Genomic DNA, 12,103 nt, shown 5'->3' with positions numbered 1-12,103 from the left:
GCCGCTGGGTGAAGTTTATTGTGAAACCTCACAGGGCGAGGATGGGATGTGCAGGCCAGGGCGGGGCGAGGAGCACATGCGGGCTCTAGGAGGCCGAGTCAGAGGCCTCGGAGCTGTCCTTGACATCGGTGCTCTCTGTGGTCTCGCTGACCTCGCTGAGGTCCTTGCTGTCACCACCACTATCCTCAGCAGCCAGGCCCTTCTCCTCACGACAGGCCTCTCCTGAGCTTGGAAGTGAGTTGCCCTTGCTCTCCACCTTGTTCTCGATGGAGCCCAGCACCATGTGCCTGCCCTTCTCCTTCAGCTCCAGGTGCCGCCTCAGCTGCCACCAGGAGCCCAGAGAGAAGTGAGAGAAAAGAGACAGGGCCTAAGGATCCAGACCACATGTAGGCCCTCTCCAGCTGCCCCAGGCGGGGTGAGGGGAGCCTGCGCTTGTCACTTGCTGGGGGCAGGGCAGGAAACACAGGACTGAATTGGGAGAGCAGGGTTGAGTCCTGGCTCTGCCCTCTCTGGGCCTCAGTTTCCTCTCCTGTGAAGTGAGGGTGCTCATGCCTCCCTCACACGGGCTGCTGGGAAGCCCTTTGAATGGCTCTGGCCCCCAAGGAGCCTTGGGCAGGACCTTGACTTTCTCCTCAGCCCAGTTTCGTCTCACCCCTTAGCCTTGGGGCAGGCCAAGGCTGTCCCCGGACCCCCAGGTCCTTGGGCCCCAGCTCTCAGCACACAGAGGGGCCTCTGGGCGGTATAGGCTTCTTCCTCAGAGAAGGAATCTGGGGCCGATGGCCTCCTTTAAAGCCCTGCCAAGGCCCAGCTCCCCCCAACAGCTGAGGAAACTGAGGGGAAGAGGGCCATGACTCCCTACCATCTCAGGGCCCCGAGCTGCACCTCCCCTCCAACAGGGCCTTGCTTGTCCTCATCTGCGGGGACTGCAGCCCCGGCCCCACCGGACTCTTACCTCGTCGGCCATCTGGGTGAGATCCCGCTTCATCGCATATGCGTCCTCCCCATCTGCGTAGTATTTGGGCTCCACTTCGCTGATCCTAGGGGCAGGGGGTGGAGAGGAGGACCCAAATCAGGGGGCAAATTCTCCTCGGCCTTCTGGCCTCAGATGCTTCTGGTGCAGGGTGTCATTTCTCCCCAAAGGACCCTTTCGGAGGCAGCAAGCCCCGTCACCAGTGGGCCCTTCCCCTGCTCTCTCCAGCAGTAAGTAGTATCCAGTGCTTTTCCCCCAGGGCCTGCCACCATCCTGCGTCTGTAACCTGGCTACTGAGGATCTGTTTCTGTAGTTTCTTCTGAGCTGAAGCCTTGCATTTAGCCATCCCCTTCCGTCCCTGCCTTGCTCCCTGTCACTTACTGAGCATGCGTGGCCAGTTCCTATGCCTCGGAAGTGGGGGGGGTGTCACGGCCTGTTACCGGCAGTCATTGCCAGGCAGCGTGGCCCTGGGCCTGAGCAGCTCTGGGGCCAAGCCTGCACTGGGAGGTCTGCATGCAGACTCGGGTGCTCTGCCACTGGGAAGGCCCTGCCAGCCTTAAAACCCCAGAACTGTTGACCACCAGAAGTAGCTGCATCCAGGTCAAAGATCCCTTCTCAAATGCCCAGCCCAGAGGGCCAGTGCCCTTCCCAACAGTCCTGTCTCATCTCCCACCAACCCGAGTGCCATGCAGTCTCAGTGGGCCCTCTAGGGGTAGCCCACTCCAGCGTCACTTTCAAGCAGCTTTCGGCACCAGGTATTGGGTGTGCCAATTCCCTGCCCGGCTCTCTCTGTCCTGTGTTGGGCAGACAGAGATCCCACATCCCTGAGCAGACATGCCCTCATCTGCTGGGACGCCCAGGGCTCTAGATTCCTCTGCTGCTCTTGCCCACGGCCCTTCCTGCCTGGATGTGCACAGGGTTCTGTAGCACCACATTCTCCTTTCTTCTGGTCCCACATAGATGCTTCTAGGTGCCTGGTCACTTTGAGTCCTGCTCCTCAGCTTCTGCTCACGTCCCAGGCCCTCAGCCCTACTCCTGCACCTTCCCTGAGAAGCCTGTGTGCTCTTGACCACACTGCCCTTCACCCAGCCCCAGCCGGCATGCAGTGACTGCTGCTCCACCCAGCCAGACACGCCAAACATCCTCCTGTACCACAGCATGCCGCGGGCAGACTGCAGCAGGCCGGTGCCGGCGCCCCTGAGTGCAGGAGGCATCCTGGCAACACATGGGGTCCATGGCCTGCTCCCCGTCTCAGCTGACTCCGGCTCTTTCCCCCAGCTGCCCCCACCCCCCTGCCTGGAAGGCAGCTCAGCCCATCTCAGCCACCTGGATAAGCCAGACCTAGGACCACCCCACTCCATTAGAAAAATCTAGATCTACTTACTGAAAGTTGAGGGTGTTGGAATAGAGGTGCAGGGCGGCCCGGTTACTGCAGGGGAATAAGGTACTGCTGAGCTGCACAGACTTGGCCAGGCAGGGACAACACGACCAGGTCCTGCCCCTCTTCCTGCCCACCCCCCCCCAACTAATCCCATTTCCCGATCTTCTCCAAAAGCCAGGACCCACATCAAGACAGTATCCCACACACACACTCCCCTTCCCTCGGCCCCGGCTTCCACCTCTTCCTGACATGCAGGGAGACGTATTTGGCATTGAAGTTCTCGATCATGGCTCGGGAGGCCTGGTCCATCAGCTTCTGAGCCAGGCCGAGGCGCCGGTGGGAACGCTTCACAGCCTGGTGGGAGAAGGGTGGGACCTCGAGGGCTGCCCCAACTAACCCATACTTCTGCCCCCGCCAGAGCCTGGGTGGGCCCTACGCACCAGTGAGGTGATATGTCCGTGGGGCACGTCATCCGGGTCCTCTTCCCTAGAACCAGAAGAAAGGAGAGAGGCTAGAAAGGAGCCTGGTGCAGATGCAGCCACCCCGCCAGCACGTGCGGACAGGAGTGCAGACTCCTCTGGCTGGCCCCAAAGTCCCCCCAGACCCAGGGTGGGGGAGAGCTGGGACTCTGAAAACTCCACACAGCAGCCAGAAGACATGTGCAGTGTCAATGGAATACAGTGATAAATACAGCGATAAAAAGATGAGCTATAAAAAGACATGGAGGGGGCTGGCCCGGTGGCGCAGGCGGTTAAGTGCGCGCGCTCTGCTGTGGCGGCCGGGGGTTTGCCGGTTCGGATCCTGGGTGCGCACCAACGCACTGCTTGGCAAGCTATGCTGTGGCAGCGTCCCATATAAAGTGGAGGAAGATGGGCACGGACGTTAGCCCAGGGCCAGTCTTTCTCAGCAAAGAAAAGAGGAGGATTGGCAGATATTAGCACAGGGCTGATCTCCTCACAAAATAAAAAAAATAAAAAAAAATAAAAGACATGGAGGAGACTTAAATGCATGACTAAGGAAAAGAAGGCAATTTGAGATGGCTACATACTGTATGAGTCCAATCATATGACATTCTGGAAAAGGCAAAACTATGGAGACAAGACAAAGATCAGCAGTTGCGGGGGTGGGGGGGCAGGAGGGAGGGGTAATAGGTGGAACACAGAGAGTGTTTAGCGCAGTGAAACTCCTCTGTATGATACTATAAGAGGGGATCTACGTCATCATACATTTGTCCAAATCCAGAGAAGGTACCACACAGAGAGTGAAACATAATGTAATCTAACTTTAATAATAATGTAGCAATATTGGTTCATCAATTATAACAAATGTGTCACAAGATGTTAATAATAGAGGAAACTGGGGGGGGAGGGGTTATATGGGAACTCTCTGTACTTTCCTCTCAATTTTCCTGTAAACCTAGAACTGAACTTAAAAAAATAGTCAATTAATTAAAAAAAAGAAACTCAGGCAGTCTCCACCAGACATGTGCAGTATTGGTGACCCCCCTCCAAAGTCCCCCCAGCTCCAGCACCAGGTTTCTCTCTCCTTCCTTGGTGACTCACATTTTGGCCAGGACGTACCCCACAATCTTCCCATTCTCATCCTCAGCAATGTAAGAGAGCTGGTGACAGGGAGGAGAAAGAAGTCAGAAAACAACTTCCTGTCAGAGCTGGAGGAGCCCTTAGCGGACACCTGGTCCCACCGACCTGGTTCCACCGACCGCCTCTGGCTGTGTGCATGACAGAGGCCAGTCAAGTGGCGAATTCAGTGACAGCTCCTGACATCCAGGCCAGGTGTCTTGGTTTCCCCACACCACACTGTGTCCCATGTCCTTAGCCCGGAAGAGGAGGACAGACACAGGTGGGAGTCTTGCCCCCTTCAGGCACCTCCTTTCCATCTGCCCCACTTCCAGCTGAAAACACCTGGGGCCTCACTAACCCACATACCCCAGGGCTCTTTCCACCCTTGCCCACTTCTCCCAAGCCCATCCAGGTTGGATTTTCCACGGCCTGGTTTCCCCCATCTCCAAATTCAAAAGCGGCCCACCTGGGGCCAGGACAGGCCGTGGTAGAAGTAGTATTTCATCTGGTAGTTCTCGGGTAGGCACAGAAGGTTGCAGTGCTGCATGTTCATCAGGTCCTCTGGCTGTGAGGGACGAGGGCAGTGGAATGCGGTCAGGCCAGGGGCTGCGCTAAGAAGGCCTCAGTCGTGCTAGCACCCTGCTCCCTGGCTGTCTACTCCCCGACACCCCCCTTCCCCCGCTGGGCTGGGCCGGCACTGTGACAATCTGCCTTGCACAGGCCTGGCCCATAGCCGCTACGCCAAAATCGCCTGCTCCAGGAATGATCGGCAGCGCCGGGAGGCTCCCGGACACCATCCACCTGAGCCGACATCCCGCACCGAAGGGGTCTGCAGCCCCGGCCCAGCGCCTCCGGCTCCCCTGGCCTCCTCTTCGGGGAGGTCCAGCCCCACGGGCACGGTGGCCTTCACCTTCCCGCGCCCGGCCCGGGGCTCGGCTGGGCCCCTCGGGAGCATGCGCACGCGGCCACCGGTCCCCGCTCCCACGCGGCGCGGACAGCCTCCCACCCCGGCCCCTAACCCTCGCATTGCGGATATTCATAACGGCGGCGGGGCTCGCGGCTCCCAGCGGGGCGTGAACGCGCAGTCAGCTGCCGCCGCGCTCCGAAGTGACGCCTGGGCCGCCGGGCCGGGGTCGGGGCTGGGGCTGGGGCTGGAGCTGGGTCCGGGCTCGCGGGAGCGACAGCGGAAGGGGCGGTGCGCGCCAGGCCCGGCCACCGGCCGGAAGCGCGCGCCACCCAACCCGCCCTCCCGGCCGCTCGGCCAATGCGCGGGGCGGGCCAGTGCCGGGGCGGGGACTGTCTGCGGGCCGGGGCGGGGCGGGCCTGTCGGCGGAGTGGGATGGTACAGCGTGCGGGGCGGGCCGCTGTCCCGGGGAGCAGGTGCCCTGCGGCCAGCGCGGGGCTGTCCCCCTCCCTCGACCCCACAGACGCGCGCACACGGGCAGTGGAGTCGGCTCAGCTTTATTCCGCGCCTTTGCGGTCGGGGACAGCGGGCGGGGACGGGGCGCCGGGGGCCGGGGCTGAGGCAAGGCGGCTCAGCAGGGCGCCCAGCATCTCCTCGCACATGGCGAGGCATCGTGGCACGTGGAAGCAGCCTGCGGGGAGAGGCGTGAGGTTGGGTTGGGAGGCCCGGTGGCAACCGAGTGCCCCGAGACCTTGCGGCCCCGCCCTGACCCCCACTCACCTTTGAAAGGACCCCCCTTGATGGTGAGGGCGACCTTCCCCTCACGGCTCAGATAGCCAAACCATTCCCCGAACTCGGGATCACGAAACTGGAATAACAATGAGATAGTGACAGCCAGCGCCTGCAGGAGCCGCCCAGATGCCACAGACCTGGGGAAGGGGTGCTCACTGTCCATACTGCACCACTTCCCGGGGTCAGAACCCAGGGCTGACCGCAGGTAACGTGGCTCCAGATTCAGTGCTCTTAAACGTGATAATGTGTCCTGGACAAAGACGAGAGCACAGAGGGGTGGGAGTCTGCACCTAGATAACCCACTGAGGGAAGGGGCCATAGGCTATAAGATGAAACACTGCAAGATGGAATAAAAAGAACCCTGCTTGGGGATGATAGAAACGTTCCGTTTCTTGAATGTTTAACTCAGAGAACAGAACACTTAAGATGGATACATTTTAGTGTATATAAATTGTACTTCAATAATTGATTTAAAGAAAGAAACAAAGAGAACCCTGATGGAGGTGCTGACCTGTCAAAATGTAACTTTGTAACAAGTTATTCCCTTGGAGCCCCTGTTCCCTGCTTCCCAGGCCTGTCTTCCAGGAGATGAGATTGTGGACATCCGGCACCAAGATCTGACTCCTGCCTTGCTTGCTGCAGGTCCCAAACACATCTCCTCCTCCCTTGGAGCCACCTAAAGCCTGCCCCAGCCCAGCAGCTGTTGACCCATTCCACATTCCTTCCGTCTCTCCTGCCCGCATCCCATCGAGCACCTGTCCCCTGGAGGCTTGTCAGTTCCTTCCAGATGCCCCAGGATGGACCTCAGAGCCCTGGCTTAGGCCCCTCTCTCTCTTCCCCCAAAAGAGACTTCAGTGGAGCCCCTTCTCACAAGGATTATAGAGGAAATCAATGACATTGAAGTCCACTATTAAAATGTCTTTTTAAATTGGGGCCTATGAGTTGGTGTATTCTTCTCAGGAGGTAAAACCAGTTCTGTATCTATTCATTCTGTCTGTCTAGTGACATTGTTTGTGTCTTTACTTACTTTTCGACTGCTTGATCTCACATAGGAAGATAATGAAGAATTTAACTGTTTTCCTGTTCAGTTTTTCCATGGATGTCTGAATTTTTGCTTTTTGTATTGTTATGTTGGTTAGTGCATAATTATTTACCTGTTGATTATAACTTTTGTAATTGCTCAATGCCATCTCCATCTCTTTAATATGTATTCCTGAAATTTCACTTTATGCAGTTAAAACTCGTGGCCTCTAACACATGTTCTTTATGAATGCATTCAATGTTAAGATATAGCCTCGGGTCTCACGACTCCTGTATTGGGAAGTAGTGATAAGCATGTGCAATACTTGGAGATGCCTCTCATAGCTGCAATGTAATAGGAACACATTTGGGATTTCTATTGGTGACAAAGTTGAGCACTGCTAACACCACTGTAGTTCACTGCCTCCATTCATAATGAAAGCAAATGCTGGATTTCAGTTAGAGGTTAGTGCAAACAAAGATGTAATGTCCTCTTAGGTTTCGAAGCCCACAGATCCCAGAATAAGACCCCCTGCTAGAGTCCCTCCCATACCGGGGTTTACCCGTGGAGTGAGTTGTGGCTTTACAACACATCAGGAGTCTTCATTCATTCACCACCACGCTCAGAGCACTTTGGCCTCTGGGGACCCCTGGCTTCCTTCCTACCTCACAGCTGATTCTTGTCTTCTTTGCTGGGCCCTCCTACTTCCTCTCCTCTGCTCCTTCTGTCCTCCAAAGCTTACAGTACCATCTATGTTCTATGCCACTGGAACGATTCCACCTTTATGCCCTCCTCTCACCCCCCAGTGCCCTGACCTTGCTTTATTTTCCACAGCTCTCATCACCATCTATATGTTTGCTGGCTTACTTGTTTATAGTCTGTCCCCCACCCCCCACCACCGAAATGTGAGCTCCAGGGGGGCCAGGGGCTGCTTCATTGACTGAACAGAGGGCCGGCCTGCACCTCCAGGCACTCTCAGCTCAGTGGAGGGACCATGCCCAGTGAGGGGGGAGGAGGGGGTGTGGAATGAGCCTCCCTATCTGCACCCAGCCCACCCCCCCAGCCTAGGCCAGCCTGGGGAGGAAAGGCTGCCTGCTGTCTCCTCCACACCCCCATTGAGCCCAGAGATGGCTGTGGACCAGGAAGCAGCACCTACCTGGCGGAAGGTATACTCGGCCACCAGATAGAAGAGATGTAGCAAGGCTGGGTCCCCACTGTCACTGTAGCCCATGAGGAAGGCAATCATGGCTTCACTGTGCGGCCACCAGAGCTTCATGGCCCACTCCAGCTGAAAGCACAGCAGAGGCAGGGGTCTGGGGCCCTGAGCCCCACCCTCCACCGTCCCTTTCAGCAGGAAAGTCAGCCAGCCCCATCGTTCAGGTCCTGGGTCAGACTCCATCTGGCCTGAGCACTTGGAACTTAATCATGGGATGGACGTCCCTGGGAGTTTGAACGGCCCCTCAGAATGGGACTAGCTGCCTGACCCGGATGCTCCCTAAGTGGCCCCTTTCAAAAGGCAAGGGTGGGGCGGGCTCCCCTTTAGGCCTGGAATCGAAACACTGTCTTGTTAGTCTGTCTAAAGCCCCTTGGACACTCAGCTCCTGCCAGTGGTAGGGCCAGCCCCCCTCTACAGATTTCAGCAGGACCAACGCACAGAGGCAACGGACATAAAGAGAGCAAAGCCACTCCAGCCGCTGATGCCTCAGAGTCAGCCGGAGAGCCTTTCAAAGACCAAAGACACGTGTCTCCGCACCAGCCTTCCTATGCACATGAGGTCAAGGATCAGTGGCACAGAAGTCAAGAGCTGACCACTGGGGTCATACTGGGCAAGTTCACCGCTCCGAGCCCCAGGTTCCCCTCTATGAAACAGGTGATGACAGCACCCACCTCCCAGGACGGAAAGCCTTGAACAGGCTAGTACCACCTGGCCCTAGGCACATTCCCACCTGGGTGGGGCAAAGGCCATCGGCATCCTGGAAGTAGAAGAGGCCTCCGTGGTCAGGGTCCCATCCAGAGTGGAAAGGCAACAATAGGAACTTGTCGATAACGTGGGCTCGAAGTTCTGGGTCACCTTTCCGAGTGGCGTGACGGAGCAAGAACCAGCCAGCTTCCAGCGCGTGGCCTGGTGAGGGCTCAGAGTAAGGCAGGCAGCAGATCCTCCCTGGGGCAGGGGGGCCCAAGCCCCTGCACTGACCACAGTGCCTTCTTCCCTCCCTCACAGTGGAAACTGCTCTGAGCTCCCCTGCAGAAAGCTGGCCCTCCCAGTCTGTCCCAGACTTGCTCTCCTGCTGCTGATGCCCCCACCTCAAAGGCCTGTCCCTACTTCTCTGCCTGTGTGGAAGGTAGAGGGAGGAAGGCAGCCCACAACGGCTCCCCACATCAAAGCCCAGAACCCAAGGCTGAGCGCTCGCCTCCCCCTGGGTGGCCCTCAGCCCACCCTGCTCCTCACCTGGGTTCTGGTGTCTCCCCAGACAACCAGAAAGTTCCTTGCCATCCTCTGACACATTCTCCAGCACAGCCCGCCCATCCCTCTGCCAGAGGAGGAGCGGGAGAAGGTAATTCTGCCTTCAGCCCCCATCATCCAATCAGAAAGACTCTCCCTTCCTCCCTCCCTCCGTGATCTGCAGGCTTGGGCAGGCCTGGCTCAGAGAGGCATCTGAGGAGGGGCCGAGTCACTTCCAAGGGCCTGGATGGATTCTAACCCTTGCTTCGGGCCTGGGTCCCTGAGGTGGGAAGGGTGAAACATTGAATGGGGACTGAGATTGGGTGGGCTGGACTGCCCCTAGAGGCCTGGAAGGACTTGTGTCTGGCCGGGTTTCCTGCTCTCTGACATGCCTGGGCCTCTGGCACCCTCCCTCCTGCCCTCGGCCCCACCCAGCTCTCTGTGGTGGGGTGTGCATGGGCTCTCCTGGGGCCCTCCATCTTCCTGAGGGTCCTGGGCTGCGCCTCACCCCTGCTCAGCCTCCCCGTGTCTCCCCATCTGAAGGAGGCCATCAGGGCCCAGCTTGGGGGTGGGTGCGGGTAGAGGAGGTGCCACGGGGGTGGGGAGCGGGGGTTCCCCAGCTCCCAGGCCCCCTCTGGCAGCCGGCATCAGCCTCCCACCCCCACCTGGACATGCTGCAGGACCCTCTGGGCACACCAGTCCCCCAGCTCTGCGTAGTTGCCCGCCAGCTCTTCATCTGCCTCCCCGAGCTGCTCCACTAGGCTGAGCAGCATCATGGGCACCGCCATGGACTCCGAGGCTGGGGCCCCCGGGAGCTGGGGCCGGCCCAGACCCGACGGGTCCTCCCGCACCCAGTGCACAATCTGGTCCATCATCTCCACCGCTTCGCTCTGGGAGAGGAGGTGAGGGGAGGCCCGGGCTGAGGCTGTGTCCTGTCCAGTCTGGTCCCTCAGGTGCTGACTTGCAGTCCCCAGGACTCGGCTCTGGGGTGGGAGAACCGTGTCCTCCCACCCTCTCATAAGACCCCTTCACCAAGGGCTGGGTTGGGTGATGGGGGCCGGGGTGGATCTGCCCCACCTGCCTTGGGGGCTCCCAGTCTGGGGGTGCAGGCCACTCCCAGGCAGTGGGGTCAGGTCCAAAAGCACAGGCGGCCCCCGGGAGGAGGGAGAGGCCCCATCCTAGCCAAGGCAGGACATAGATTGGTCCCTCTGTGCCCAGGGCCTCTGTGGGAGTGTGTGGAGGAGAGTTCAGAGGTAAAGGAGACTTCTGGGAGGACACACCCATTGACACATGGTGACAATACAGCACAACGATGGGGGTGCTGCCAGAAGCCCTGGGGCTGTGGGGCCCAGTGGAAGGATTGCCACTGATAGAGCCAGCCTGCAGACAGGGCCCAGAGACTCACAGGGTGGTCTTCCTCACACGCACCTGGTAACGCACTTCCCCTGTCACCCGCCACAGCTCGTTCATGGCCATGGTGTAGAAACACTCGCTGAAGATGGTCCGCTGCACCTTGACAGGGCGGCCGTCCCTTGTCAGCACAAAGGCACACTTCTTCCCAGGAGGTGCCACCCGGGCATAACGCAGCAAAAATTCGCCACCTGGTGGTTGGGAAGTTGGCATGCTGGACCTTAGGTGAGGACACCCCCCCCCTTTCCTTCCTGCCTGTGAGCGTCCCCAGGCCCTTCGCTGCTTCTAGACCCCTCTAGGAACTAGGCACATGTGCGCTAACTTGGAGGGACCTCTGGGGAGGTGGGGGCAGGGAGAGGGCACCAGCTTTAGCTGAATCCAGAAGCTCAGGGTGGCGGAAGCGCTCAAGCTTGCGATACAGGCGACAGTACATCCACACCTGTGGGGGAGTGGAGGGAACATGCCTTTAACAGAGAGCAGCCAGGCCTCAGGGCTGGCATGAGGGGGAGTGAGTCCTAGGTGCTCCTGTTGTGGGAGGAAGAGTGTTGAGATGACCGGCCTTGTCGTGGGGGGGAGGGGCTTCCACCCCTGGGAGAGCTGCGAGCCTGGGCACATCCCCTACCTGCCTCGCCTGGAGCCAGACATACTTGAGATCGTCATACACTTGCCCATCGCGGCCCAGGCACGTGAAGAAGCCCCTGCGGGAGGTGCAGTATTAGCAAAGGGGAAGGGGCCTGCGCCTACCCATGGGCTCAGCAGGTCTGAGGGCCCTGGGAGGGGGAGGCGCACCCATGCTCCTGGTCATGGGAGTGCTCCATCCAGAAAGCCACCACTTGGTCCAGCTCCTGCCCCACTCGCTCCTTCCAGGCTTGCAGAGTCTCCCGCTCCTTCTCCATGTCCTGGGGGAACTCAGTACTTGGAGGCACAGATCCCCCACAAACTCCCCATCTTCCCGGGGCCCAGGCTCCTCAAAGGGCTCCTCTGTGCCCCAGGTCACCCCAGGCTTGAGTGGGCCCCAGGGCTACCTGACCCATCTCCCCTAGGCCTCCAGGCCTCAGGAGCCAGCCCTTGGGCTTCCCTCCACCCCTGTGCGGGGCTGCTCTCTGGCCCGGGACCGGCCCCAGGACTGACTCCACCGTCCCAGGGACCCTCCAAGACAGCACCCTCCCCCCAACGGGCCCCACCACTGGCCTGCCACATTCGGAGACCCCCGCTCATCCCTCCCTCTCCTCCAGGAAGACAGACGGAGCTGGTCGCGGTCCCGTGACTGTCACTCAGCTGACCCAGCCACGCCCCACCCAGCCCCTCCTCCTGGGTGTTCCGCAGGGCCCAGAGGCGGGGCCCGCAGCGGGGGCGGGACTTGGCGGTCGCGAGGCTCCGCCCCTGCTCTCTGGCTCCGCCCCCACGCTCGGTCTATCTTCGACCCTCCGGCGGCAGAGACCCGCGGTGCCCCGCGATGGCCGCTGCTGGGCGCCCTCGGCTCAAGATCCTCCCTGTGGGAAATGCTGGGTGAGCTGGCAGGAAGGTCTCGGGCGGGAGGGAGTGCGAAACGCAAGGCCAGCTCCCCCCCACCTCTCCCTACTCTTGAACTGAGCCTGGAGA

General features: G+C 59.5%; 2 protein-coding genes across 7 annotated transcripts; both read right to left on the bottom strand.

The window, feature by feature from the left end:
• Window positions 1-5,111, bottom strand: NAA10 (N-alpha-acetyltransferase 10, NatA catalytic subunit). Of its 2 annotated transcripts, XM_004443317.2 has the most exons (8): window positions 4,951-5,111; window positions 4,398-4,496; window positions 3,914-3,972; window positions 2,792-2,837; window positions 2,590-2,705; window positions 2,355-2,399; window positions 953-1,037; window positions 1-322 (listed from the first exon to the last, which is right to left on the bottom strand). In XM_004443317.2, the coding sequence occupies exons 1-8, from the start codon at window positions 4,969-4,971 to the stop codon at window positions 86-88; spliced, it is 708 nt and encodes a 235-aa protein (XP_004443374.1). In that variant the 5' UTR covers window positions 4,972-5,111; the 3' UTR covers window positions 1-85. The 2 variants fall into 2 exon arrangements, with proteins under 2 accessions (XP_004443374.1, XP_087283442.1); XM_087427316.1 differs by lacking the exon at window positions 2,355-2,399.
• A 265-nt stretch (window positions 5,112-5,376) lies between these two features.
• On the bottom strand, window positions 5,377-11,794 carry RENBP (renin binding protein). 5 transcript variants are annotated; one of them, XM_004443320.3, is made up of 11 exons: window positions 11,693-11,794; window positions 11,291-11,400; window positions 11,124-11,199; window positions 10,865-10,940; window positions 10,520-10,692; window positions 9,757-9,981; window positions 9,098-9,179; window positions 8,595-8,770; window positions 7,805-7,936; window positions 5,616-5,703; window positions 5,377-5,526 (listed from the first exon to the last, which is right to left on the bottom strand). In XM_004443320.3, the coding sequence occupies exons 1-11, from the start codon at window positions 11,717-11,719 to the stop codon at window positions 5,393-5,395; spliced, it is 1,299 nt and encodes a 432-aa protein (XP_004443377.1). In that variant the 5' UTR covers window positions 11,720-11,794; the 3' UTR covers window positions 5,377-5,392. The 5 variants fall into 5 exon arrangements, with proteins under 5 accessions (XP_004443377.1, XP_087283628.1, XP_087283632.1 ...); XM_087427502.1 differs by having other exon boundaries at window positions 8,595-9,179; XM_087427506.1 differs by lacking the exon at window positions 9,757-9,981.
• Between the last annotated feature and the right edge of the window lie 309 nt (window positions 11,795-12,103).

Source organism: Ceratotherium simum, chromosome X (genome assembly GCF_057802395.1).
Source record: "Ceratotherium simum simum isolate JZ-2026a chromosome X, ASM5780239v1, whole genome shotgun sequence".
Classification (NCBI taxonomy): domain Eukaryota; kingdom Metazoa; phylum Chordata; class Mammalia; order Perissodactyla; family Rhinocerotidae; genus Ceratotherium; species Ceratotherium simum.
Note: the sequence above shows the minus strand (reverse complement) of the source record. Positions and strands in the feature narration are given on the sequence as shown.